Source organism: Biomphalaria glabrata, chromosome 3, assembly GCF_947242115.1.
Source record: "Biomphalaria glabrata chromosome 3, xgBioGlab47.1, whole genome shotgun sequence".
In the NCBI taxonomy this organism is placed as follows: Eukaryota; Metazoa; Mollusca; class Gastropoda; family Planorbidae; genus Biomphalaria; species Biomphalaria glabrata.
The window spans coordinates 6,211,274-6,237,254 of record NC_074713.1 but is presented as its reverse complement, the minus strand read 5'-3'; the positions used below and the strand labels follow the sequence as shown (position 1 = coordinate 6,237,254).

Here is a 25,981-nt window from a genome sequence, read left to right as displayed (position 1 = left end):
GAAAAGCATGACAGAGATGAAAAGCATGACAGAGATGAAAAACATGACAGAGATGAAAAGCATGACAGAGATGAAAAACATGACAGAGATGACAGGGAACAAGAGAGATGAAAAGTATGACAGAGATGAAAAGCATGACAGAGATGAAAAGCATGACAGAGATGAAAAGCATGACAGAGATGAAAAACATGACAGAGATGAAAAACATGACAGAGGTGAAAAACATGACAGAGATGAAAAGCATGACAGAGATGATAAGCATGACAGAGATGAAAAACATGACAGAGGTGAAAAACATGACAGAGATGAAAAACATGACAGAGATGAAAAGCATGACAGAGATGAAAAGCATGACAGAGATGAAAAGCATGACAGAGATGAGAGAGATTGCAGGGATTGAGAGAGATGGCAGGGATTGAGAAAGATGTCATGGATTGGCAGAGGTGGCAGGGATTGACAGAGGTGGCAGGGATTGACAGAGATGGGCTCATTTTCGAATGTTAAAGGAATTGCTTTTAGGACATCTTGAAATGTTAAAACAAGAGTAGGTCTATATACTGATAAATCTGGGATCTAATTGTCGTAACCGATGACTAAACTTCGTCTATTATAAAGTTATAAGAGACCTTTACTCTATTTTTCAGCATTTCAATTGTAGCACATATTTTTTACAAAGCTTATATTCATTCACTACGTCTGTCTGTTTGATGTTGGCCTGGCAGGAATTTTCTTTTAGGTTTCTGTAGGTTGCTGCTTCACTCTGAATCAGGAACAGGTCCGCCGCCAGGAGGAAAAAAACAAAACTCAGGGGCGGGAACCTTCACGCTAATGGTTTCGCATCTTGTATACCAATGTGAGGAATCATGGAAAGTGTGGGGGGGGGGGGGGGGCAAATGTCACCCCGGGGTTGGGGGGGGTACCGTTTACCGTTTGACCACTGTGAAAAAGACATACATGAAGTATGTTAAAGCAAAGGGAGATTAAAAGATAAGATTTGAGCTAAACGCGTCACCTTGTCACGTGATTAAGATTTGTAAATAAAGATTTTCTTAGTAAAAAAAATAAAAACAGACACATTTAATTGAAAACAAAACCTTCCTATACACTTCCTGTTTTGTCAAGCTGAAAGCTGATTTCGAAATCTTGGCTAGTACTAAATCAACTAGCATACTACGTACTTTTACAACGCTTCTACCAACAGCTCTTGCAGCTGTTTGTTACAAAGCTTGTATCAACTCACTCTGTCTGTTTGTCTGTCTGTCAGGTGAAACGTTTGCAAATGTTGTTTCTCCCTCACCCAAGCTCGGATCAAGTTGAAATTTTTTCAATTTTTTTTTCTTTGTATCTGACAAAACAAGAATCAATTAAAAATATTTGACCAGTTAGTTGATTAACTATTGGTAATATATTTTTTTTTTTTGTATCGAACACGGGAAAGAAATAGTACTTAACAGATGTGGTGGTATAAGTTGAATTAGTTTCTTTTATACATTGTGCAGAAAATTTCGGTCGTCGTTTCAAAAGTTTGAAACTAACAATAAATAAAAATAAAACCTTTGATTTTCATAAGCACTTCACAAGCACAGTGGTTAATGAGTTGGCGTGCGAAGGCTTGAGTCCTAGATTTAGAAGTAAAGTCGTACAACGTTTCTTATTAAATATAAGATGCATCACGGTTACATTCACACAGATACCCCCCTTTCTTTCCCCTCCCTGTTTTCACAACTTGTCCAGACAAGTGATAGAGCCCTAACATAGTGAGAAAACTAAAAGCATGAAATTGCGCTAAACAAAAACAATTCGTAAAAATGTTTACAGATTTATTATTGTTAGTCTCTCTGTGGCATTTTACGTCTCGAGAGACGATCTTTTCCCTTTGCAACTTATTGTGTGACTAAAGAGACCAATCCTTGATACACAGCTGCGATCGCAGGTTGGGCATATGTAATCACCAGGCGCCGTTGCATTTTCACCCTTCTTTCTGCATCTGTGGGTATGACATCTGCAATCCATGACCCTTCCTTTATGCTCTCTCTCCATGTGGATCTATCCAGTGCCACCTCTTCCCAGCTGCTATTTGAAGAGCTTCGTGTCGCGTTTGCAAATGTAATTACTTGACTGATCCAAACTAATTGATACAATTACACTTGATAAAATTTTTTGTTTTCTTTAAAAAAGAAAGTTTTTTTTTATATTATTGTTCTTAGATTTTGTACTCTTATACTTTCTCTATGCCAAGTTTGATACAAAAGTGTGGATCTATTAGTTCTGGCACGAAACATCACACTATAATTGACGTCACTCGTTTACACCTTTCTTCACCCACCTCACCCCTTTCTCCAAGCTGTCATAGACTTTCAATCTAATGTAGGCTATTTCCCCACACAGAAGACACTACCACGGACCTGGGGGGAATCAGTGTTCTCTGGAAGTCGAACAGGCAGGAGAGAGACACGCATCCATCGCGATTTATCACAGGCTTTTGATGTGACCTTTGTTCTGTGCACTGTTCCTCGCTCGTTGTTGTTCTCATCTCGGTCACACGCCATTCGCACGTCCTGTGCAGGAATATCTGAAATCAAACTAAAAGGACAACAATATTAGCTTTAAACTGAGTCTCAACAAAATTCACCAAGAGCTTACTAACGACACAGACTTTGTGCCTAATTAATCTGGTTTTTATCAATTACTTTCTCCCAATATATTTTTTTTATGTCAAATTTAGCTGTTTATAGTAGGGGCTATTATGTTGATTTATTCATATGTTGCATTTATCAGCAGTTAATAAACTGAACATTTTGATTTAAAACAAAAAAAAATTATCGAGACAATGTTTCCTTTTTTTTTACATTGTTTTACTTTATAAGACAATCAAACATTGCAATTACAAAGCTTATATCAACTCATTGTAACTTCAAAGCTGATATCAACTCATTGTAACTTCAAAGCTGATATCAACTCATTGTAACTTCAAAGCTGATATCAACTCATTGTAACTTCAAAACTGATATCAACTCATTGTAACTTCAAAGCTGATATCAACTCATTGTAACTTCAAAGCTGATATCAACTCATTGTAACTTCAAAGCTGATATCAACTCATTGTAACTTCAAAGCTTCTATCAACTCATTGTAACTTCAAAGCTTCTATCAACTCATTGTAACTTCAAAGCTTCTATCAACTCATTGTAACTTCAAAGCTTCTATCAACTCATTGTAACTTCAAAGCTTCTATCAACTCATTGTAACTTCAAAGCTTCTATCAACTCATTGTAACTTCAAAGCTTATATCAACTTCTTCTGTCTATCTGGGTGGAATCTTTTACATGCTATTTCTAATTCCTATTCTCGGATAAAGTCGAAACGTTATGCCTTTTCGATGACAATACATGAATTAATTAAAAAAAATAATTAGTTTTAATCAATTAGTTAAAATAATTTTGTTTTATCTAGAGACAGTAAGGCCTACTTAGCTAAGAGGAGGTAAGCCTTGTGTAGAGAATTAGGTTGTACAGTAAAATTTTTTAACTAACAATAGACTATAAAACCTACTTTTTATAAGTAGTTGAATAGCTCAGTGGCCAACAAGTCGGCCTTCCGCAGGTGATGGAGGATGGATTTCAAAGTCCGATTCAAGCAGCTTTTTATTAATAATTGTTTTTGAAAGGCAACCCTGAAACCTTCTCCCATATACCCCACAGCCCACTCGCTCCAATGGCCTACATAAGTCCCGGTCCACATAAGTCTTTTGTTTCCCTCCTTTAAAGAACAACGTCATCACTCGAAATACCCAGATCTAGTGAAAATGATCAAGCCTCAGTATTACTGCCCAGGAGAATCAAGCAATGATTTTCATCCCCCCCCCCCCGCGTTTTTTTTTCTCGGTCAAGTGTTATATAATTGTGACCTTAGTTTCTGTAATCTCTCTGTTTACGGTCTGACCTTGATGCAGGCCTGAAAGACTTACGTGGGCGTTTAATGGTCAGATCCTCTTAACTCTCTTAATAGCACGGACATTCCTGCTTTCCATGGTGGGTCGCTGTAACATGCCAGTTTGGGCTGATCAGTGATTTGAGAACCAACAGGCACGCAACGGACATACTAAATATTGATCTTCTCTAATAAAACAGCGCATTCTGTTTGCAGTGGGGAAATGGGAAATTGGGTTTATACTTGATCCTTTCCTTATTTTCCTGCAACCAAACGTAATATAGTGTTGTAAGCGTTCGTCCTTGGACTGATATATGATCGTTTAATAACCCGGTACAAGAGAATAATAGAGTTTTGTATATAGAGAAAATGCCAATTATTTTTTTTTCACGTTAAGATGTCTAACGACTTTATTTCAATTGTAAATTGAGTGGGTGACGATATTGTCTTGGAATTAGGTTACGTAATAAGCAGTGGGAAGTGGGGAATGGTGTTGTTAGCCACAAATTAAAAAAAAGACTTATAGAATATGTAGGTGAAGTCATGTTCAGTCGAAGATTAGTGTTTAGTGTTTTGTCTCGTAGTTTGGAGACACAGCAAGTGTCGTGTTCGCCTCGTTAGTTTGAAGTCTTCATTGCCCTCGAGGGAGCATTTCAAAATGTTGGTGTGTCCTGGGTGTTAACGTCAAATCAAGGGAGCATTTCAAATTATGTTGGATTGGTGTGTCCTGGGTGTTAGGGAGAAAGAGGGAGCTTGACCAAGTATTTGGTCACTCAAGGAGTGGAGCTTTTTTCTTTTACAATGAAGTCCACTGTAGTTAAAAATATAAATCTTTGAACCTACATATCGTACGTCATTTTTTATTAACAAGGTCAAAAGCTGTTTCCATAATTCTGTTTATTGTTGAAATATTTGAACGAGAATGACATTTATAAATTAATATGGACTTGTTTATTTCTTTTACACATTTGTTTTCTCCTTTCTTCTCTCTCTCTCTCTCTTTCTCCCTCTAACTTTCTCTCTCTCTCTTTCTCCCTCTAACTTTCTCTCTCTCTCTCTTTCTCTCTCTCTCTCTTTCTCTCTGTCTCTTTCTCCCTCTCTCTCTCTCTTTCTCCCTTTACCTTTCTCTCACTCTCTCTTTCTCTCTCTCTCTCTTTCTCTCTCATTTTCTCTCTCTCTTTCCCTCTCACTCTCTCTCTCTTTCTCCCTCTAACTTTCTCTCTTTCTTTCTCCCTTTAACTTTCTCTCTCTCTCCTTCTCCCTCTCTCTCTCTTTCTCTCTCTCCCTCTCTCTCTCTCTCTCTCTCTCTTTATCTTCTTTTTTTATCCATAAATGTTAGTTCGTTATTCTAAGTAATACTTTCGAATGTCCTCTTTCAAACAAGATGTAGATCCTAGTCCCTACTCGATCTATATGCTCAGAACCTCTTCTTTAAACAGTTGATGGATCTGGTTCGCCTTGAAAAAAGTCTTTTTCTAAATCAAATCGCCTAAGACGTCCTTAATATCCCCTTGACCGTAAGGGAGGATTTCTTGTAACGGAAATGAATAGACCGCGAGCTCTTCACGCCAAGTTCTTCCCAAAGGCTCCTCGATGGCAGCGTCCATTGCTACCCTTGGGTTGACCATGATGTGTGCAGTGTTCAGGAGACGGCCCAATTGCTATTAGCGCTACCAAAAGCCGTGCTTTTTACGAACAAATTCTTCATATTTCTATTCTGTAGCAGCCACAGTATCGTGTAAGAATGGCCATTCCTATTGCTCGACTATGACGGCGATATTTTATATATACTTTTATATATATTATGTATTTGTGTGTGTTTTTTTTTTTTTAAATCCTCTTATCAATGGATTGTTGGGTCATCCAATATTTCAGATTTTCAAATGCTGTGTCTTTAATACCAACAAGTAGGAATTTTTAATTAAATATCTGCCCGCGCATTCTGGAAGGGTACTTCCGGCCCAAAAGCCGATTTCTATCAAATCCTATCAGACACGGCTGACAGCGTCCTTCACCCTCTTCCGGACTTCCGTTATACCCGAATGCACACATGGGGGGGGGGGGGGGCGAGACGGCCTGACCATAACGTTGCTGCCGTCGCGTGGGGATTGCATCGTGTTCCACTGCAGCTGTCCATTGTAGTTGTCGTGACGTTGCCGTGGCAACGTGATGTTGACGCGTGAAGCTGAACTCACAACACACGCCGATCCTAGATCTGATGAAAGCAATGGATCAGGAGATGATTTTAGGGTAGTTCGACTGTTTAAAACCGTTCCGTTAACAATACTCTCTTGATTCAAAAGAAAACAAAAATCTGTCTATCTATTTGACCATAGATAAATACTTTAATTAAATTTTTAAAAAGGGGGAAGTGCGCATAGGTTGGGTAGGAGGTAGGGGTCAAATAACAAAAAAAAGTTCATGCTTTTGCAAATATCTAGAATTTTTCTTTCAAATAGTTAAAATTAATAAAATAATAAATTAAAAAAAAAGAAATTATATGTTAAAAAGTCATTTAACAGATAGACAGAGACATCATGAAATGAGCCCAACTCCTGGCCTTCACATGTGGCTCAGATAATGGTTCCGGCGGAACAGTTTTCACTGACAGGGAGAAGGAGCGAAGGGAGTAACTGGCGCCTAAACCAGTACTCTTCGGGTAAGGGGGGCGCGTTAGCCGTGGCTTTCTCGTCTAGATCAACTTTTGCAGTCAATGTTGTAATCAAAGACTTTTTTTTTTCTCTTTCGCAGGTTGCTCAACTGTCAGCGGATCAAATCGAAGGTTAGTTCTATTGATAGCAATATGCATGTATATTTTTACAGCAATATCTTTAGTGGTTTGCGGTGGCCAATTTTTGGTTCTGGGTTCGAATCCTGTTTTAAGCTGAAATTATTATTTTTTTAAAGTGGAAACTGAGGGAGCTCCTGAGTTCACCCAAGTCTAAGGTTTAACGTACATTATACCATCTTAAAATATAAGGCTTGAGTTCGAGTCCGAAGATTAACGAGGATTGCAGTATTTCCCGTGACAACGCAGCCCCAGCTGTGACCTACATTTTTTGCGTCATCCAGGGCAAGTATAACCATTGTTTGCCGATGGTTGATTAAGATTTTCTTTTCGCCGTCTGCGTCTGTCCTCAGCAGCTATTTTTCTTTCGGTCTCAAATGTGTATCCCGCGGCCTTTGTGAGTGACCTCCAGCTGTCTCTTTCCGAGGTGACCTCTTTTATGTCAGCTAAGGAAAGTTGGCGCCTAAGCTGGTCTTTAAAGCATTTCCGTTTTAGCTCACCAAAAAAGACTTTTGCATACGTTCCTCGCACATACGGGATACGTGCCCTGCGCAGCGTAAGATAACCCTCTCTTACCAAATAATTGCGGGGAAATATGCAGGTTGCAACTGGGTTTGCGTAGTCATGTGAAACACTTTACTTATCCTTAATCTTCGACATCCCCATTATTAATCCATAAAATTGAATGCACAAACATGTTAACCATTACCTAAACTTAAACTTGACACGTATTTTCAAGAAGTATACACCATTTTATTATAGCACAACATGTAGATTGGTTTTTTTTTAAAGTTAGTACCCTTATACTTTTTAAAGAGCATAACATTAAGCCTAATCCAGTGTGTGTGGAGGCAATCCGGTTGATATATCAAACTTCTAACCTCTTGTATTTTGAAATACTTGTGATTTAAAGATGAAATTATTTTGAAGTTAAAGATTTTAAAATTTTGTATCATTCCTAAAAAAAAAGTTAGTATCTGGAAAACAATAATGTAGAAAAAAACGGTTATATTAATAAAGTTCCTTTGGACCCTTCAGCCTTTAAACCTTGTCTCAGAACACACGTCTTATGCACAACATGATGTCCAGGAACATTGGTTGCGTTGAATAGCCCAGTTTTAAGTATACATTGTTGGACATAAAAACATTTACAATAGAAATTCATGCTGACGTGTCAGCTGTTAAAAGCACAAACAAAAACTTTTAGCCTTATGTTTCTCTTCTAAGAGTAACACAGCATTTGACCAATCTCTTCTAAGAGTAACACAGCATTTGACCAATCTCTTCTAAGAGTAACACATCATTTGACCAATCTCTTCTAAGAGTAACACAGCATTTGACCAATCTCTTCTAAGAGTAACACAACATTTGACCAATCTCTTCTAAGAGTAACACAGCATTTGACCAATCTCTTCTAAGAGTAACACAGCATTTGACCAATCTCTTCTAAGAGTAACACAGCATTTGACCAATCTCTTCTAAGAGTAACACAGCATTTGACCAATCTCTTCTAAGAGTAACACAGCATTTGACCAATCTCTTCTAAGAGTAACACAGCATTTGACCAATCTCTTCTAAGAGTAACACAACATTTTACCTATCTCTTCTAAGAGTAACACAGCATTTGACCAATCTCTTCTAAGAGTAACACAGCATTTGACCAATCTCTTCTAAGAGTAACACAGCATTTGACCAATCTCTTCTAAGAGTAACACAACATTTGACCAATCTCTTCTAAGAGTAACACAGCATTTGACCAATCTCTTCTAAGAGTAACACAGCATTTGACCAATCTCTTCAAAGAGTAACACATCATTTGACCAATCTCTTCTAAAAGTAACACAGCATTTGACCAATCTCTTCCAAGAGTAACACATCATTTGACCAATCTCTTCAAAGAGTAACACAGCATTTGACCAATCTCTTCTAAGAGAAACACATCATATGACCAATCTCTTCTAAGAGTAACACATCATTTGACCAATCTCTTCTAAGAGTAACACAACATTTGACCAATCTCTTCTAAGAGTAACACAACATTTGACCAATCTCTTCTAAGAGTAACACATCATTTGACCAATCTCTTCTAAGAGTAACACAGCATTTGACCAATCTCTTCTAAGAGTAACACAGCATTTGACCAATCTCTTCTAAGAGTAACACATCATTTGACCAATCTCTTCCAAGAGTAACACATCATTTGACCAATCTCTTCTAAGAGTAACATAGCATTTGACCAATCTCTTCTAAGAGTCCAACAGCTTTTGACTAATCTCTTCTAAGAGTATAACAGCTTTTAACCAATCTCTTCCAAGAGTAACACAGCATTTGACCAATCTCTTCTAAGAGTAACACAACATTTGACCAATCTCTTCTAAGAGTAACACAGCATTTGACCAATCTCTTCTAAGAGTAACACAGCATTAGACCAATCTCTTCTAAGAGTAACACAGCATTTGACCAATCTCTTCTAAGAGTAACACAACATTTGACCAATCTCTTCTAAGAGTAACACAACATTTGACCAATCTCTTCTAAGAGTAACACATCATTTGACCAATCTCTTCTAAGAGTAACACAGCATTTGACCAATCTCTTCTAAGAGTAACACAGCATTTGACCAATCTCTTCTAAGAGTAACACAACATTTTACCTATCTCTTCTAAGAGTAACACAGCATTTGACCAATCTCTTCTAAGAGTAACACAGCATTTGACCAATCTCTTCTAAGAGTAACACAGCATTTGACCAATCTCTTCTAAGAGTAACACAACATTTGACCAATCTCTTCTAAGAGTAACACAGCATTTGACCAATCTCTTCTAAGAGTAACACAGCATTTGACCAATCTCTTCAAAGAGTAACACAGCATTTGACCAATCTCTTCTAAAAGTAACACAGCATTTGACCAATCTCTTCTAAGAGTAACACATCATTTGACCAATCTCTTCTAAGAGTAACACAACATTTGACCAATCTCTTCTAAGAGTAACACAGCATTTGACCAATCTCTTCCAAGAGTAACACATCATTTGACCAATCTCTTCTAAGAGTAACACAGCATTTGACCAATCTCTTCTAAGAGTCCAACAGCTTTTGACTAATCTCTTCTAAGAGTATAACAGCTTTTAACCAATCTCTTCCAAGAGTAACACAGCATTTGACCAATCTCTTCTAAGAGTAACACAACATTTGACCAATCTCTTCTAAGAGTAACACAGCATTTGACCAATCTCTTCTAAGAGTAACACAGCATTAGACCAATCTCTTCTAAGAGTAACACAGCATTTGACCAATCTCTTCTAAGAGTAACACAACATTTGACCAATCTCTTCTAAGAGTAACACAACATTTGACCAATCTCTTCTAAGAGTAACACATCATTTGACCAATCTCTTCTAAGAGTAACACAGCATTTGACCAATCTCTTCTAAGAGTAACACAGCATTTAACCAATCTCTTCTAAGAGTAACACAACATTTTACCTATCTCTTCTAAGAGTAACACAGCATATGACCAATCTCTTCTAAGAGTAACACAGCATTTGACCAATCTTTTCTAAGAGTAACACAGCATTTGACCAATCTCTTCTAAGAGTAACACAACATTTGACCAATCTCTTCTAAGAGTAACACAGCATTTGACCAATCTCTTCTAAGAGTAACACAGCATTTGACCAATCTCTTCAAAGAGTAACACAGCATTTGACCAATCTCTTCTAAAAGTAACACAGCATTTGACCAATCTCTTCTAAGAGTAACACATCATTTGACCAATCTCTTCTAAGAGTAACACAACATTTGACCAATCTCTTCTAAGAGTAACACAACATTTGACCAATCTCTTCTAAGAGTAACACATCATTTGACCAATCTCTTCTAAGAGAAACACATCATATGACCAATCTCTTCTAAGAGTAACACAGCATTTGACCAATCTCTTCTAAGAGAAACACATCATATGACCAATCTCTTCTAAGAGTAACACATCATTTGACCAATCTCTTCTAAGAGTAACACAACATTTGACCAATCTCTTCTAAGAGTAACACAACATTTGACCAATCTCTTCTAAGAGTAACACATCATTTGACCAATCTCTTCTAAGAGTAACACAGAATTTGACCTATGTCTTCTAAGAGTAACACAGCATTTGACCAATCTCTTCTAAGAGTAACACATCATTTGACCAATCTCTTCCAAGAGTAACACATCATTTGACCAATCTCTTCTAAGAGTAACACAGCATTTGACCAATCTCTTCTAAGAATCCAACAGCTTTTGACTAATCTCTTCTAAGAGTATAACAGCTTTTAACCAATCTCTTCCAAGAGTAACACAGCATTTGACCAATCTCTTCTAAGAGTAACACAACATTTGACCAATCTCTTCTAAGAGTAACACAGCATTTGACCAATCTCTTCTAAGAGTAACACAGCATTAGACCAATCTCTTCTAAGAGTAACACAGCATTTGACCAATCTCTTCTAAGAGTAACACAACATTTGACCAATCTCTTCTAAGAGTAACACAACATTTGACCAATCTCTTCTAAGAGTAACACATCATTTGACCAATCTCTTCTAAGAGTAACACAGCATTTGACCAATCTCTTCTAAGAGTAACACAGCATTTGAACAATCTCTTCTAAGAGTAACACATCATTTGACCAATCTCTTCCAAGAGTAACACATCATTTGACCAATCTCTTCTAAGAGTAACACAGCATTTGACCAATCTCTTCTAAGAGTCCAACAGCTTTTGACTAATCTCTTCTAAGAGTATAACAGCTTTTAACCAATCTCTTCCAAGAGTAACACAGCATTTGACCAATCTCTTCTAAGAGTAACACAACATTTGACCAATCTCTTCTAAGAGTAACACAGCATTTGACCAATCTCTTCTAAGAGTAACACAGCATTAGACCAATCTCTTCTAAGAGTAACACAGCATTTGACCAATCTCTTCTAAGAGTAACACAACATTTGACCAATCTCTTCTAAGAGTAACACAACATTTGACCAATCTCTTCTAAGAGTAACACATCATTTGACCAATCTCTTCTAAGAGTAACACAGCATTTGACCAATCTCTTCTAAGAGTAACACAGCATTTGACCAATCTCTTCTAAGAGTAACACATCATTTGACCAATCTCTTCCAAGAGTAACACATCATTTTACCTATCTCTTCTAAGAGTAACACAGCATTTGACCAATCTCTTCTAAAAGTAACACAGCAGTTGACCAATCTCTTCTAAGAGTAACACAACATTTGACCAATCTCTTCTAAGAGTAACACATCATTTGACCAATCTCTTCATAGAGTAACACATCATTTGACCAATCTCTTTCAAGAGTAACACATCATTTGACCAATCTCTTCTAAGAGTAACACAGCATTTGACCAATCTCTTCTAAGAGTAACACAACATTTGACCAATCTCTTCTAAGAGTAACACAACATTTGACCAATCTCTTCTAAGAGTAACACAGCATTTGACCAATCTCTTCCAAGAGTAACACATCATTTGACCAATCTCTTCTAAGAGTAACACAGCATTTGACCAATCTCTTCTAAGAGTCCAACAGCTTTTGACTAATCTCTTCTAAGAGTATAACAGCTTTTAACCAATCTCTTCCAAGAGTAACACAGCATTTGACCAATCTCTTCTAAGAGTAACACAGCATTTGACCAATCTCTTCTAAGAGTCAAACAGCTTTTGACTAATCTCTTCTAAGAGTATAACAGCTTTTAACCAATCTCTTCCAAGAGTAACACAGCATTTGACCAATCTCTTCTAAGAGTAACACAACATTTGACCAATCTCTTCTAAGAGTAACACAGCATTTGACCAATCTCTTCTAAGAGTAACACAGCATTGGACCAATCTCTTCTAAGAGTAACACAGCATTTGACCAATCTCTTCTAAGAGTAACACAACATTTGACCAATCTCTTCTACGAGTAACACAACATTTGACCAATCTCTTCTAAGAGAACACAGCATTTGACCAATCTCTTCTTAGAGTCCAACAGCTTTTGACTAATCTCTTCTAAGAGTAACACAGCATTTGACCAATCTCTTCTAAAAGTAACACAGCATTTGATCAATCTCTTCTAAGAGTAACACAACATTTGACTTATCTCTTCTAAGAGTAACACATCATTTGACATATCTCTTCAAAGAGTAACACATCATTTGACCAATCTCTTCCAAGAGTAACACATCATTTGACCAATCTCTTCTAAGAGTAACACAACATTTGACCAATCTCTTCTAAGAGTAACACATCATTTGACCAATCTCTTCTAAGAGTAACACATCATTTGACCAATCTCTTCCAAGAGTAACACATCATTTTACCTATCTCTTCTAAGAGTAACACAGCATTTGACCAATCTCTTCTAAAAGTAACACAGCATTTGATCAATCTCTTCTAAGAGTAACACAACATTTGACCAATCTCTTCTAAGAGTAACACATCATTTGACCTATCTCTTCAAAGAGTAACACATCATTTGACCAATCTCTTCCAAGAGTAACACATCATTTGACCAATCTCTTCTAAGAGTAACACAACATTTGACCAATCTATTCTAAGAGTTACACATCATTTGACCAATCTCTTCTAAGAGTAACACAGCATTTGACCAATCTCTTCTAAGAGTAACACATCATTTGACCAATCTCTTCTGAGAGTAACACAGCATCTGACCAATCTCTTCTAAGAGTAACACGACATTTGACCAATCTCTTCTAAGAGTAACACAACATTTGACCAATCTCTTCTAAGAGTAACACATCATTTGACCAATCTCTTCTAAGAGTAACACAGCATTTGACCAATCTCTTCTTAGAGTCCAACAGCTTTTGACTAATCTCTTCTAAGATTATAACAGTTTTAACCAATCTTTTCTAAGAGTAACACAGCATATGACCAATCTTTTCTAAGAGTAACACAGCATATGACCAATCTTTTCTAAGAGTAACACACCATTTGACCAATCTCTTCTAAGAGTAACACAGCATATGACCAATCTCTTCTAAGAGTAACACAACATTTGACCAATCTCTTCTAAGAGTAACACATCATTTGACCAATCTCTTCTAAGAGTAACACATCATTTGACCAATCTCTTCTAAGAGTAACACATCATTTGACCAATCTCTTCTAAGAGTAACACATCATTTGACCAATCTCTTCCAAGAGTAAAACATCATTTTACCTATCTCTTCTAAGAGTAACACAGCATTTGACCAATCTCTTCTAAGAGTAACACAACATTTGACCAATCTCTTCTAAGAGTAACACATCATTTGACCAATCTCTTCTAAGAGTAACACATCATTTGACCAATCTCTTCTAAGAGTAACACAACATTTGACCAATCTCTTCTAAGAGTTACACATCATTTGACCAATCTCTTCTAAGAGTAACACAGCATTTGACCAATCTCTTCTAAGAGTAACACATCATTTGACCAATCTCTTCTGAGAGTAACACAGCATCTGACCAATCTCTTCTAAGAGTAACACAACATTTGACCAATCTCTTCTAAGAGTAACACAACATTTGACCAATCTCTTCTAAGAGTAACACATCATTTGACCAATCTCTTCTAAGAGTAACGCAGCATTTGACCAATCTCTTCTTAGAGTCCAACAGCTTTTGACTAATCTCTTCTAAGATTATAACAGTTTTAACCAATCTTTTCTAAGAGTAACACAGCATATGACCAATCTTTTCTAAGAGTAACACAGCATATGACCAATCTCTTCTAAGAGTAACACATCATTTGACCAATCTCTTCTAAGAGTAACACATCATTTGACCAATCTCTTCTAAGAGTAACACATCATTTGACCAATCTCTTCTAAGAGTAACACATCATTTGACCAATCTCTTCTAAGAGTAACACATCATTTGACCAATCTCTTCTAAGAGTAACACAGCATTTGACCAATCTCTTCTTAGAGTCCAACAGCTTTTGACTAATCTCTTTTAAGATTATAACAGTTTTAACCAATCTTTTCTAAGAGTAACACAGCATATGACCAATCTTTTCTAAGAGTAACACAGCATATGACCAATCTTTTCTAAGAGTAACACACCATTTGACCAATCTCTTCTAAGAGTAACACAGCATATGACCAATCTCTTCTAAGAGTAACACATCATTTGACCAATCTCTTCTAAGAGTAACACATCATTTGACCAATCTCTTCTAAGAGTAACACATCATTTGACCAATCTCTTCTAAGAGTAACACATCATTTGACCAATCTCTTCTAAGAGTAACACAGCATTTGACCAATCTCTTCCAAGAGTAACACATCATTTGACCAATCTCTTCTAAGAGTAACACAGCATTTGACCAATCTCTTCTAAGAGTAACACATCATTTGACCAATCTCTTCTAAGAGTAACACACCATTTGACCAATCTCTTCTAAGAGTAACACAGCATATGACCAATCTCTTCTAAGAGTAACACATCATTTGACCAATCTCTTCTAAGAGTAACACATCATTTGACCAATCTCTTCCAAGAGTAACACAACATTTGGCCAATCTCTTCTAAGAGTCCAACAGCTTTTGACTAATCTCTTCTAAGAGTATAACAGCTTTTAACCAATCTCTTCTAAGAGTAACACAGCATTTGTCCAATCTCTTATAAGAGTCCAACAGCTTTTGACCAATCTCTTGTACGGGTCCAACAGCTTTTGAACAATCTCATCTAAGGGTTCAAAAGCTTTTGACCTATCTCTTCTAAGAGTCCAACAGCTTTTGACCAATCTCTTCTAAGAGTATAACAGCTTTTAACCAATCTCTTCTAATGGTACCATAGCTTTTGGCCAATAACTTCTAAATGAGAACCTATGCAGAGACACACACATTATACCATTCAAATTAAATGTTGATATATTCACAGCCAAACTCTGACCAGCCATTGCTGGGCAATGGGAATAAAAAAAAAAGGGGGGGGGGAGTTCTCAAAGGTTGTTAACTACAACTATGAACCAGTCTGTTAAAATTTCCTATTAGGAATCTGAACCTTTGCCTTTTGCTGTGAGACACACACTATAGGCTATGTGAACAATGAGCTTACCAAACAACAGTCATCAACTATCAACGAAACCTGTCAGCCGTGATATATTGATCCTTGATGCCAGGATTATATCCCTTTGAAATGGTCAACATTCTCCTATGTAGGGGAAAGAGTAGGGGGGGGGGCGCAACGTGCGTGACGCAGATCACGTGGCCAGTGTCATGACTGGTTTAGTCACGCTTGATATGGTTTGTGAGTGGAGAGGGAGGGAAGGGGGGTTACTTCCTTGTTTACCTGTAACAATGTTACTTATGTGTGCATGATAAACTTTAAAGTGAGAAGCATTTACTGATTATCTAGAAGTATTTGTTTGATCTGGGTAAAGTACAATTAGGATTATTGATCTACTGCAGCGGTGCTCGATCCATGGGTCGCGACCCCCTTTATGTGTCAAATGACAATTGGCCAGGGGTCGCCTAAGATTGTATTAGCTCACTCCGTCTATCTGTCTGTCACAAATATTTTACACGTTATTTCTCCTACTTCCCATTCCTAATACGTGAATCAATAAAAACAAAATTTACAAATTAGTGAATCAGTTAATTAGTTTTGTTTTATTTGTTTTTGCAGTATTGAGATATATGGCAGCGATTTTGCGGTTCTACTTCATAGATAAACTTTGTTTTTTATTGAAATATGTTGTGTGTGATTCTATTCTAACGTGTTAAATTAGACATTCTCAGGTGTATTTTGTTTTTTTCTATTGATACCGATAGTGACAATTTCTTTTACTATAACTTTCGTTATGGGTAGATCTAGGTGTAGAAGAGAACTGAATAGGCTTGAATTGACACATTTTTAAGCAGTTGTAATTATTGTCCGATGTTGTACTTCTGGGTATCGTAGCTTGATATATTTGTATTGAAGATGTACTCTCGTCGTGACGTCATTGTCAAGCACTTCCGTTCAATAATTAAGAATACGCCATCGTTTAAAAGCCCTTGATATTGAGGTAACATTCTCAGAGTGAATTAAGCCTTGAAAATGGCTCTGGAACAAAAGAAAGTTCATTGTTTACGATATGGTTCATATTTGATTTGAAAGTATCATCTATACCCAGTATATAAACAGTCTTGAAGCGCGGTGGCTGAGCGGTAAGGTGCTTGGCTTCTGAGCCGGGGGTCCCGAGGGTTCCAATCCTGGTGAAGACTAGGATTTTGAATTTCGGTATCCTTGGGCGCCTGTCAGTCCACCCAGCTCTAATCGGTACCTGACATTAGTTGGGGAAAAGCAAAGGCAGTTGGTCGTTGTGCTGGCCACATGACACCCATTAGAGCTAGGTTAACTCAGAGGACCTAAAAATCCCAAAATTAAGATCCGGGTCTTTATTGGGATTTGAAACCGGATGTCGCACCTATTGCATTAGTTGCATAGTAAATATGTTCACATTTTAATAGCGCTGTTTACATCATTTATTTATGACGTCATTTTCACGGGTATTGTTTGTGTGCAGTAAGTGATCTCCCCTTGTTGCTTCGTCATATTTTTTTTATGACGTAGTCTTTTGTCTTAGCTCGTCTGGTGCATTCACGCCATGTTGCTAGACTAAAGCAAGCTATATTTTGGTCAGCTCTTGAATTTCTCCTTGGATTTGCTATTGGATAACCTTATCGTTGTCCTTGGTAGATAATCTTAAGGGATTATCTTGACCCCTGCTTAGGGTGAGTTTTATTTCACATTGTATAGTTATTTTTATTTGGATTCGATTGTATTCGTATTTTGTACATAGATTAGAAGATTAGAAGAATCTGTTCTTTATCTTTCTATAGGGTCTCAGGTTTCAGGAGTGAGATCTCAGTTTTAGGTTACAGGTTTTCATCTTAAGTTTCGGGACTGACGTTCGAGTCTGAGGTTTCAGATTACGGGCTACTACATGTGGACCCGGTGGTGCTTTGTGAAGTTGTGATGCTTCTATGAACTTTGTATGTTTGATTGTCGGTGAACAGTGTCTTGAATATTTGGATTGTCATGAACATTTGTATAGTAATGATCCTGATTAATGAATCTTTGTCTTGAAGTGGATCATTGATAAGGTTAATATTATTTCCTTTAAATACTAATTAAGAAGTATTTATTGTAATCCTATTACAAGTATTGAAGTTCTCATATCAAATTATATGTACTTGTATTTGTTATCATTATCATTGATCATATCTCATATTCATTGTATAAATACTATTGGATTAAATTTATAGTTTTTATTTAAATCATCATACACATCGTTTATTAGTATATGTACAACTGGGTGTGTATGGTGTGGCTGTCAGGCTAAACTTGGGCCTAAAATATTACAAGTTAGAAATTAATTATAATACACAGACACATTGTAATTCAATTTACACTTTTAATACACTACAGATTAATACTTAATAATGAAATAAACAAAGACCTGACACCGGATAAATAAAATATAAGCGCTGTACCACTCAGCCAATGCGCCTCTTTTTAAAGCTTATTGTTTTTTTTTGTGGGGGGTTTTAAAGTAGCGATGACCTTATTCTCTACACAAGGCTTATCTCCCCTTAGCTTAGTAGGCCCTACCGTCTTTGTATCAAACAAAATTAATAAATTAAGACTTATTGATTAACTAATTAGTTATTATTTACATCGATTCACTTGTTGTCATCGATATTGAGTGATTGTGCCAAGTTTAAACTAGATTCGAGATGGGTAAGTGGGAGAAATGACGTGTACAAGATTCTACCCAGACAGACAGACTGAGTGAGTTCATAAAAAACTTAGTAAAAATACATTTCTTTCTGTCTCTTCTCTCCAACTCTCCTTCAACTTTCACTTCTGCATTAATAACCTTAACTACTACAGACTTCCTCGTGGTTACATCAGAATATGTTTATCCTATACGACCAAATTATCCACCCTAGATTCAACTACAGTCTCACATCAGAAACATGAACACACGCCCCATGACATCAAAACAAAACCCAGACTTGACTTAAGAAAAACACAGCATCCTATATGACCAAATTATCCACCCTAGATTCAACTGCAGTCACATCAGAAACATGAACACACGCTCCATGACATCAAAACAAAACCCAGACTTGACTTGAGAAAAACACAGCATCCTATACGACCAAATTATCCACCCTAGATTCAACTGCAGTCACATCAGAAATATGAACACACGCTCCATGACATCAAAACAAAACCCAGACTTGACTTGAGAAAAACACAGCAGCCAAATGTCATTGTTTTTTCTTATGCTCGTTTCATCTCCGACAGAAAATGTCCCCCAAAATTTATTTTTTGACCTCTAAAACTTCTCGGCGTGCCACATGCTCTACGTTTCCTGCATATTGGCCACCCGCCTGAGCTATTCTGTTTACTTCCTATCTGTTGTTCCCATTCGTTAGGGTTCTCAACCTGTGGGTCGCGACCCCCTTGGGGGTCGATTGACCATTTGCCAGGGGTCGCCTAAGACCATCGAAAATATGGATCGGTATTGTCTACTCTTCTATTGCTGTGTGTGTGTGGGGGGGGGGGCGGCAGATTGGGGGATTGTAAAAAGGGGTCGCCGAGCTTAGAAGGTTGAGAACCGCTGCCATACATCATCATCCTCTTTCGACCCAGCTCTCAGTTCTCCTGCTGTGATCTCTGTTCGAGTCCTAAGGGGCCATTGACCATCCAGTATGGAAGGACTCCAAATGGCAAATACCTCACGGGATTGCCTATGTCCACATAGACTTTATCCTCAGCGCTATGGACATTGTTCTATCACCGCCATATGTAATATTTATGTTTACGTCTCCATAGAAACAAGAGAGAAAAAAAAGTGAGACCTCACACTCTATGATGTGTGCGTCATTAGTCTAAGGCAGGGGTTCTCAACCTGTGGGTCGTGACCCCCTTGTGGGTCGATTGACCATTTGCCAGGGGGTCGCCTAAGACCATCGAAAATATGGATTGCTATTGCCTACTCTTCTATTGCTGTGTGTGTGTGTGGAGAGAGGGGGGTCGCGGCAGAGTGGGGGATTGTAAAAAGGGGTCGCCGAGCTTAAAAGGTTGAGAACCGCTGGTCTAAGGTCTAATTTCAGCGTCATGTCAATTATAGCATTCAATACCCACAGACAGATTCATAAAATGTGGTTCTCTTACTGAAACAAGAAAAAACATCTTAACTCTTTCTCTCCGTAACTATTTTCCTCGTTTCGACTGGATTCTTTATTTTGCTCAGTAGTATTTCACTCCCCTGTTATGATTAAGCTTCAATACCTTTTTTGTTTCGTTTCAGATATTGTTTTATTTGGTTTAAAATCAAGGGGAGTGTACGCTCTACACACAAAAGAAATAGCCTAAAGTTTAAAAAAAAAAAACAACAACCATTAATTTAATTTAATGATCTCAAATCAACGAGGGTATCGCCAATTAGAAGAACAAGAGTTAAAATACTTTTATAAAAAAAAAAAACAAAGCTTATACGAAATGTGGCTGTATCGATTAGTTTGGATCAGTCATGTAATTAAATTTCTAATAGATCTAAACCAACAACAATTAATCTGTGCGATTAATAATATTTTTACCAATTGTTTTTGTTTGACGATATTTCATGCTTTTAGCTTTTTCAATACGCCATGATCCTATCACTTATATTCGGGCAGACGTGCTAACCACTCTGCTAGTGAGGTACTTACGACTAAAGAAGATTGTATAGTTATAATATTGTTTGTTTCAATTTAGAGCGGCGACCTATAAAGGGGACTAATTCACCACATCTGTGAAACACGATTTCTCACGCTTGTTCGATACCAAACAAAATAATTATTTACCAATAGTAAATTAACAAATTGGTTAATTTTTTATTGATTCTTGTGTTGTCATGTAAAAAAAATAATTGTTCAAAATGTCAGCTTGATCCGAGATTGAGTGTGGGAGAAATAACGTGTACAAGCTTTTTACCAGACAGACAGACAGACAGAGGGAGTTGACATAAGCTTTGAAAAATCCTGGGCTTACAAGGGTTTCGATATGGCTATAACGATTTTCTTAGAAATTGAAAGTTTATGTATATCTTTGGGAAACGAATTATTAGCTGATTGGCCACACGATGAAAACTCTATAAATTTGTTGAAGTATATCAATCTGGTAATGAAATTTGGCTTGGAGATCTACACCATCTCTATCTTGAAGACACGTCAGCGGGTATTCCCGCACATCTTTATTACAGAATGAAATTAATTAATTGACGTTCAGGAATATTTTGCGCATCGTTTTAAAGTCTGTCACAAACACTAGAACCTGTTTTGAATTTTACATATAAAGGGTACAGTACTCTTCTATTGTTACATCTCCAACTACGAAAGGAGGAAGTCTTTATAAACAATTTGTACGTGTAGTTGACAATTAACTTTAGAAACCATAGTTTTTTTGTTGTTGTTTTTTCATAAGTATACACCATTTTTAGAACACAATTTTAAATTGTTATATAGAGGAAGTTACAATTTTTTTTTAAATAGACCCAAATATTAGATTCCATAATGAAAACAATGTTAAATAGAATTAATATATAACTAAAATTGTTCTGACTGATTCTAGGGTGTAAAAATATTTATTTTGATTTTCTAAATGGTTGTGCAGTACTCAATCAGTAATCCTAAAATGGTGTTAAAGATATGTGATAGTGCGATATTCGGTGTAAGGTAGATGGAAAGAAATTTGTGTTTAAATATGTATGAAGAGTAGGTGTGTATGGTTATGCATGTATTAATGTGCAAGTATATTTGTGTATTTACTTTTATTCCCGGTTAGTTATTTACTAGTTTTTGATATGCTATTCTTAGATCACATTTTTTGTGAATAATCCATCACATCTGATGGTTTCAGTACCTATCTACTGAATCTTTGCTTTTAAATGATGATTATTAGCACACATACACCTTAGTATACACCTTATTATACTTGCATGTTGCGGGACTCGAGTCTCGAAAAAATTTTCATGACAGATTAGTGACTCAAACTTTAAATACTCAGTGATCATAATCCGATGTCCTCGTTCTGAGTACACCGATGGAGTGCTGCAGCGTGACCTCCGTGACCCGTGTATGTCGAAGGCGCCGGCTGCTGCTTGCAGAGACGTAGTGATGGGGGCAAGGGGGCGGGATGTTCCGAGCGCCATCCTCGAAGGGGGAGGGGCGCCACACGCAGCCTATATTTCTATGTGATAGTTATTGAAAATGGGAGGGGGCATCAATAATGTACCTAGCTCACTACGCCTCTGACTGCATGTCATGTGTTTTTTTTTATTGCTTTCTTGCAAATGTTTTCTAACTTATGAATTCCATAATTAAAAGATTTTTTTTTAATTACACCATTTTGCATTTAGTCAAAGTGGTATATATCAAATATGATGTTTTCAATGTTTAAAAAAATGCCTATGAGAGTGTGTGCCTTGGTTTTAAAACAAAGCAGGCAATCTCTATGCACAGATATACATTTTGCTTGAGACTAAATTTAATAATAGGCATTTCTGGTTAATCCGCATCTTCTGTACCACTGACCCGCCCTCAAGGGACGCCCATAAGTTTGTGCGAAACACAAACTCCCTTTTGCATCTCTTTGTATGTGAAACTTGTATATTTATTTGAACTGTGCTTTGAGTCAACTTCACTATTTGTAGACTACAAGTGAATTAACCAGGAGAGGGAAAAGTGTGTTGGTAATGACAACAACAGCAACAAAATGACAACAACAACAACAAAACGACAACAACAACATATATAAACGTTGTTCGTGTTTGCATCTATAATGTTATTGTTATAGTACTAATTGCTGTCCAAAAGCTGTGTCAAGCGTCTATTGTGGTAGCTTAAATTGTTGCCACCGCTGACTAGCATCTGTGAAAGGGGGAGAAATTTTGTAAGTCTCTCTTGCCAGTACATAGCCTCTCCACAGCAAGTACTATGCAGTACCTCCTCGTGGTGTCAGTCCAAAGGCTGTGTCAAGCGTCTAGTGTGGTAGCTGAAATTGTTGCCACCGCTGGCTAGCATCTGTGAAAGGGGGAGCAATTTTGTAAGTCTCTCTTGCCAGTACATAGCCTCTCCACAGCAGGTCCCATATGCAGTACCTCCTCGTGATGTCAAAGGGAAACTGAGGCTGTAAAGCCTCAGGTGAATCTGCAAGGGTCTCGGAGGAGGTTTGGCCCCAAGATGTGAGGCAGTCATGGCCCGTCGGCGTGCGGACATGCCTTGCTGCCCACAAACCAAACCCCTAGCTTTAGGTCAATAGTCGCACTGCCTTGTGTGTGTCCCTTCAAGGTCTAAGACTAAGGGAGTAAACCCGAACAGAAAATCCGGTCCTGGAGCCCCGTAGGCGGGGAGACAATGGTAAGACTACTGCTCTCTGGCAAACTAATGCAGCCACCTGACCCCAAATTGCGATGGCTTGCCATCCCTTTCGACCCGGTCAGTATGGAAGAGAGGCGCGTGTTGACGTGTGGGCAGCCCAGCTCTCGCAAATTTTCCGCCCAGCCTTTCCCCCCAGCAAGTTGCAAAAATGCCTCAGAGAATAGTACTAATGCTAAGGATGACAACTGCAGTCAAACGGAATTTCCATTTGTTTGGGCCAATAAATTTATCTTATCTTATTATCATGCACATTGTTATCATTTACATCTCTTTGAACTAAATTAACATTATGGGTGTATGTGTCTCTTAGCCGTCCTTTTAAAGCGGGCCAAAAACGACCTCCCTTGGCGTGCGGTAAATATGAATCGATTTATAACCATTCCTTAACTCTTTCTCTCCGTAATTATTTACCACATTCTGGTGGAATCAACGCTGGTATCGTCAGTTAGGAGAGAAAGAGTTAAATTACAAAGATGTCTACTTTGGGCACACACAAAAAATACTTCAAACAAAAGTTTAATAATGAAATATAGTTTCTCCTGGTCTATGTTAATTTGTTTTTAGCTTATAGTACATAATAACATCAGAAACCCAGAAATTAATTTAATTGAGCCTAAAGTTTCCCTAACATTGTGATTTATTTTGTTGACCAATTATCCTCGCAATATATAAGAATGGCATTTGTTAATATTTACAATTCATTTACAAACTCAAATGGGAGTAATTGGCTACTCGTATGTATCGGATGCTCCTTCAGATTTGAAGACAATATCATCCTAGTCCAAACCTCCCGCAGGACGACAGGGGCGGGCAGCTGTCAGGATACGAAACCGGGACCTTTAAGACCATCCGAACGACAGCCCAGTGCGCATAACGCACGAACAAGGCACTCCATCCATTGCACGGTTCCTACGAAATTCGCATTACGAGCAGCATGTCTGAAAACAGATGAGTTTTGTTCAAATCTGTTTGAAAAGAGCCAAAACAAGTTTCCTAGTAACACGCGAGCGGTCGAGGCGTATAATCCTTCTTTGTGTTTATAATTTTTTTCATCGGCAGTGCATGATGCGCGAGAAAATGCGCAAAGGCACTATTTTCTATACGGCTTTGTTAAAAACAACAACAACTCGAATTCAGTGTTCTTGTAGTAAGGTCTATGCTTAGACCACCCTCGTGCGATTAGCGTTACAATACTTGATCACGAAACTAATCTTTTCATCTTGTTTATTTCTTGACTAAAAATTTTTCTCCCTCCGAGTATTGATTAAACACTACGCTCTATTCTCATAGGGCATATGGTAATTTTTCTATCTACTTTTTTCTGGCGTCCTAACACAATAAAAAGTTCTGTATTTAAATACTCTTGCCGAGCTCGTGACTATGGCATCATTCAGTCATCGGCACTTGTCGGTGCTCCAGAGACTAGATATAACATAGTCGCCAGAGACTAGATTTAACATAGTCGTTAAGCCAAGCTGATTTACCGACTCATTTAGCCAGCAGAATATTCAGATATCTATGCGTGCTTTCTCGTGTAGAGTGCGTCACAGTGGATAGCGTTTTCCTGGTCAAAACATTTTGTTTATTATGCGCCTCACTAATATAATTATCTCCCTTGCTCTTGGATGAAGGCAGTTATTTCCCTTTCTCTCGGACGCTATTATTCAGAACAGCTTATGTTTTTATTGAAAATTTATTATGCAAATGACATTTTGTTCTCTCAACCTATGTCTGAAAAATGACACCAAAAAACGTGTCATTCGTCTCCATTATACTCTTGAGTGTTTATTATATGTCATCTTTACATAGATTGTGACATATTTTAAGGAAAGTCCACTAAATTATTACACGATCATGCAGTACCATAATTGTATGTTTATTCAGAACCCCAAACATATTATTAAAGTCCTTTAGCTGTGTACTTCCCCCCCCCCATTTTTCTGTGAAACAAATTACAAAGATGTAAAGACATGTCTACCTAATTATTTTATCCACTAATCATATAGCTTTATATCCAGGCGTTAGAGAGGCCTTAGGAGGTAGCACTACACATTGTTCTAATAAAATCCAATTGGACATCGATGTCTATATACGAAATAAACGATTTGAAATTGTTTGCTTCAGCCTATGTGTTTGTTGTTTTCCCAATCGGCTACTGTACCTAGACAGCGTGCGGCCATGGGAGTATTTTTAAAAACTTTTTTTAGTTCAAAGAATTTTTTTAAAATGCAGAACTATTACAATACAGTATATATTGTACTTCACGCGGCCAATAGTAGGCCAACAGTGCCTACGTAATTTTCTATGTTTTGTTACAAAAATAAGGCCCACAGCGTTCAAGGCGGATATTCTGAATTGTTATTGTTACAGCGTTTATGACGGATTATCACGTTAGCGTGATGCGGTACGGTATATATAGTCTACCCTTATGGCTCTGGGCCCCGCACATGACACTCACACAAGGCCCCGCACATGACACTCGCCCAGGGCCCCGCGCAGTGCTAAGGCCGCCCCTGTCTCCAGGTGTGACAGTTTTTAATTTGTCTAATTAAATTTTGTTTTAAAAATATGATTTACTAGAAATAAATTAAGTTCCCCTTTGAGACCTTGCGATCTCTAAGGCAGATGATACAAAGGTCATGTATTTCTTTGGCCAACAGTTAACGAGCAGGGTGTCATGTGGCCAGCATAACGACCAACCGCCTATACTTTCCCCAGCTAAAGTCAGTTACCCATTAGAGTTGGCTGGACTCAGCGGCGCCCTAAAAATTCCAATATTCAAAATCCCAGTC

General features: G+C 37.6%; 1 protein-coding gene across 4 annotated transcripts in view; it reads left to right on the top strand.

The window, feature by feature from the left end:
- The window catches only part of LOC129925029 (calmodulin-beta-like), a 138,978-nt gene that overhangs the window by 104,484 nt on the left and 8,513 nt on the right, over positions 1-25,981 (top strand). For all 4 annotated transcript variants that reach the window (XM_056023064.1, XM_056023063.1, XM_056023060.1 and 1 more), the window contains one exon: positions 6,682-6,712. In XM_056023064.1, the coding sequence (XP_055879039.1) occupies positions 6,682-6,712 (31 nt within the window). The remainder of the gene's footprint in view (positions 1-6,681; positions 6,713-25,981) is intronic.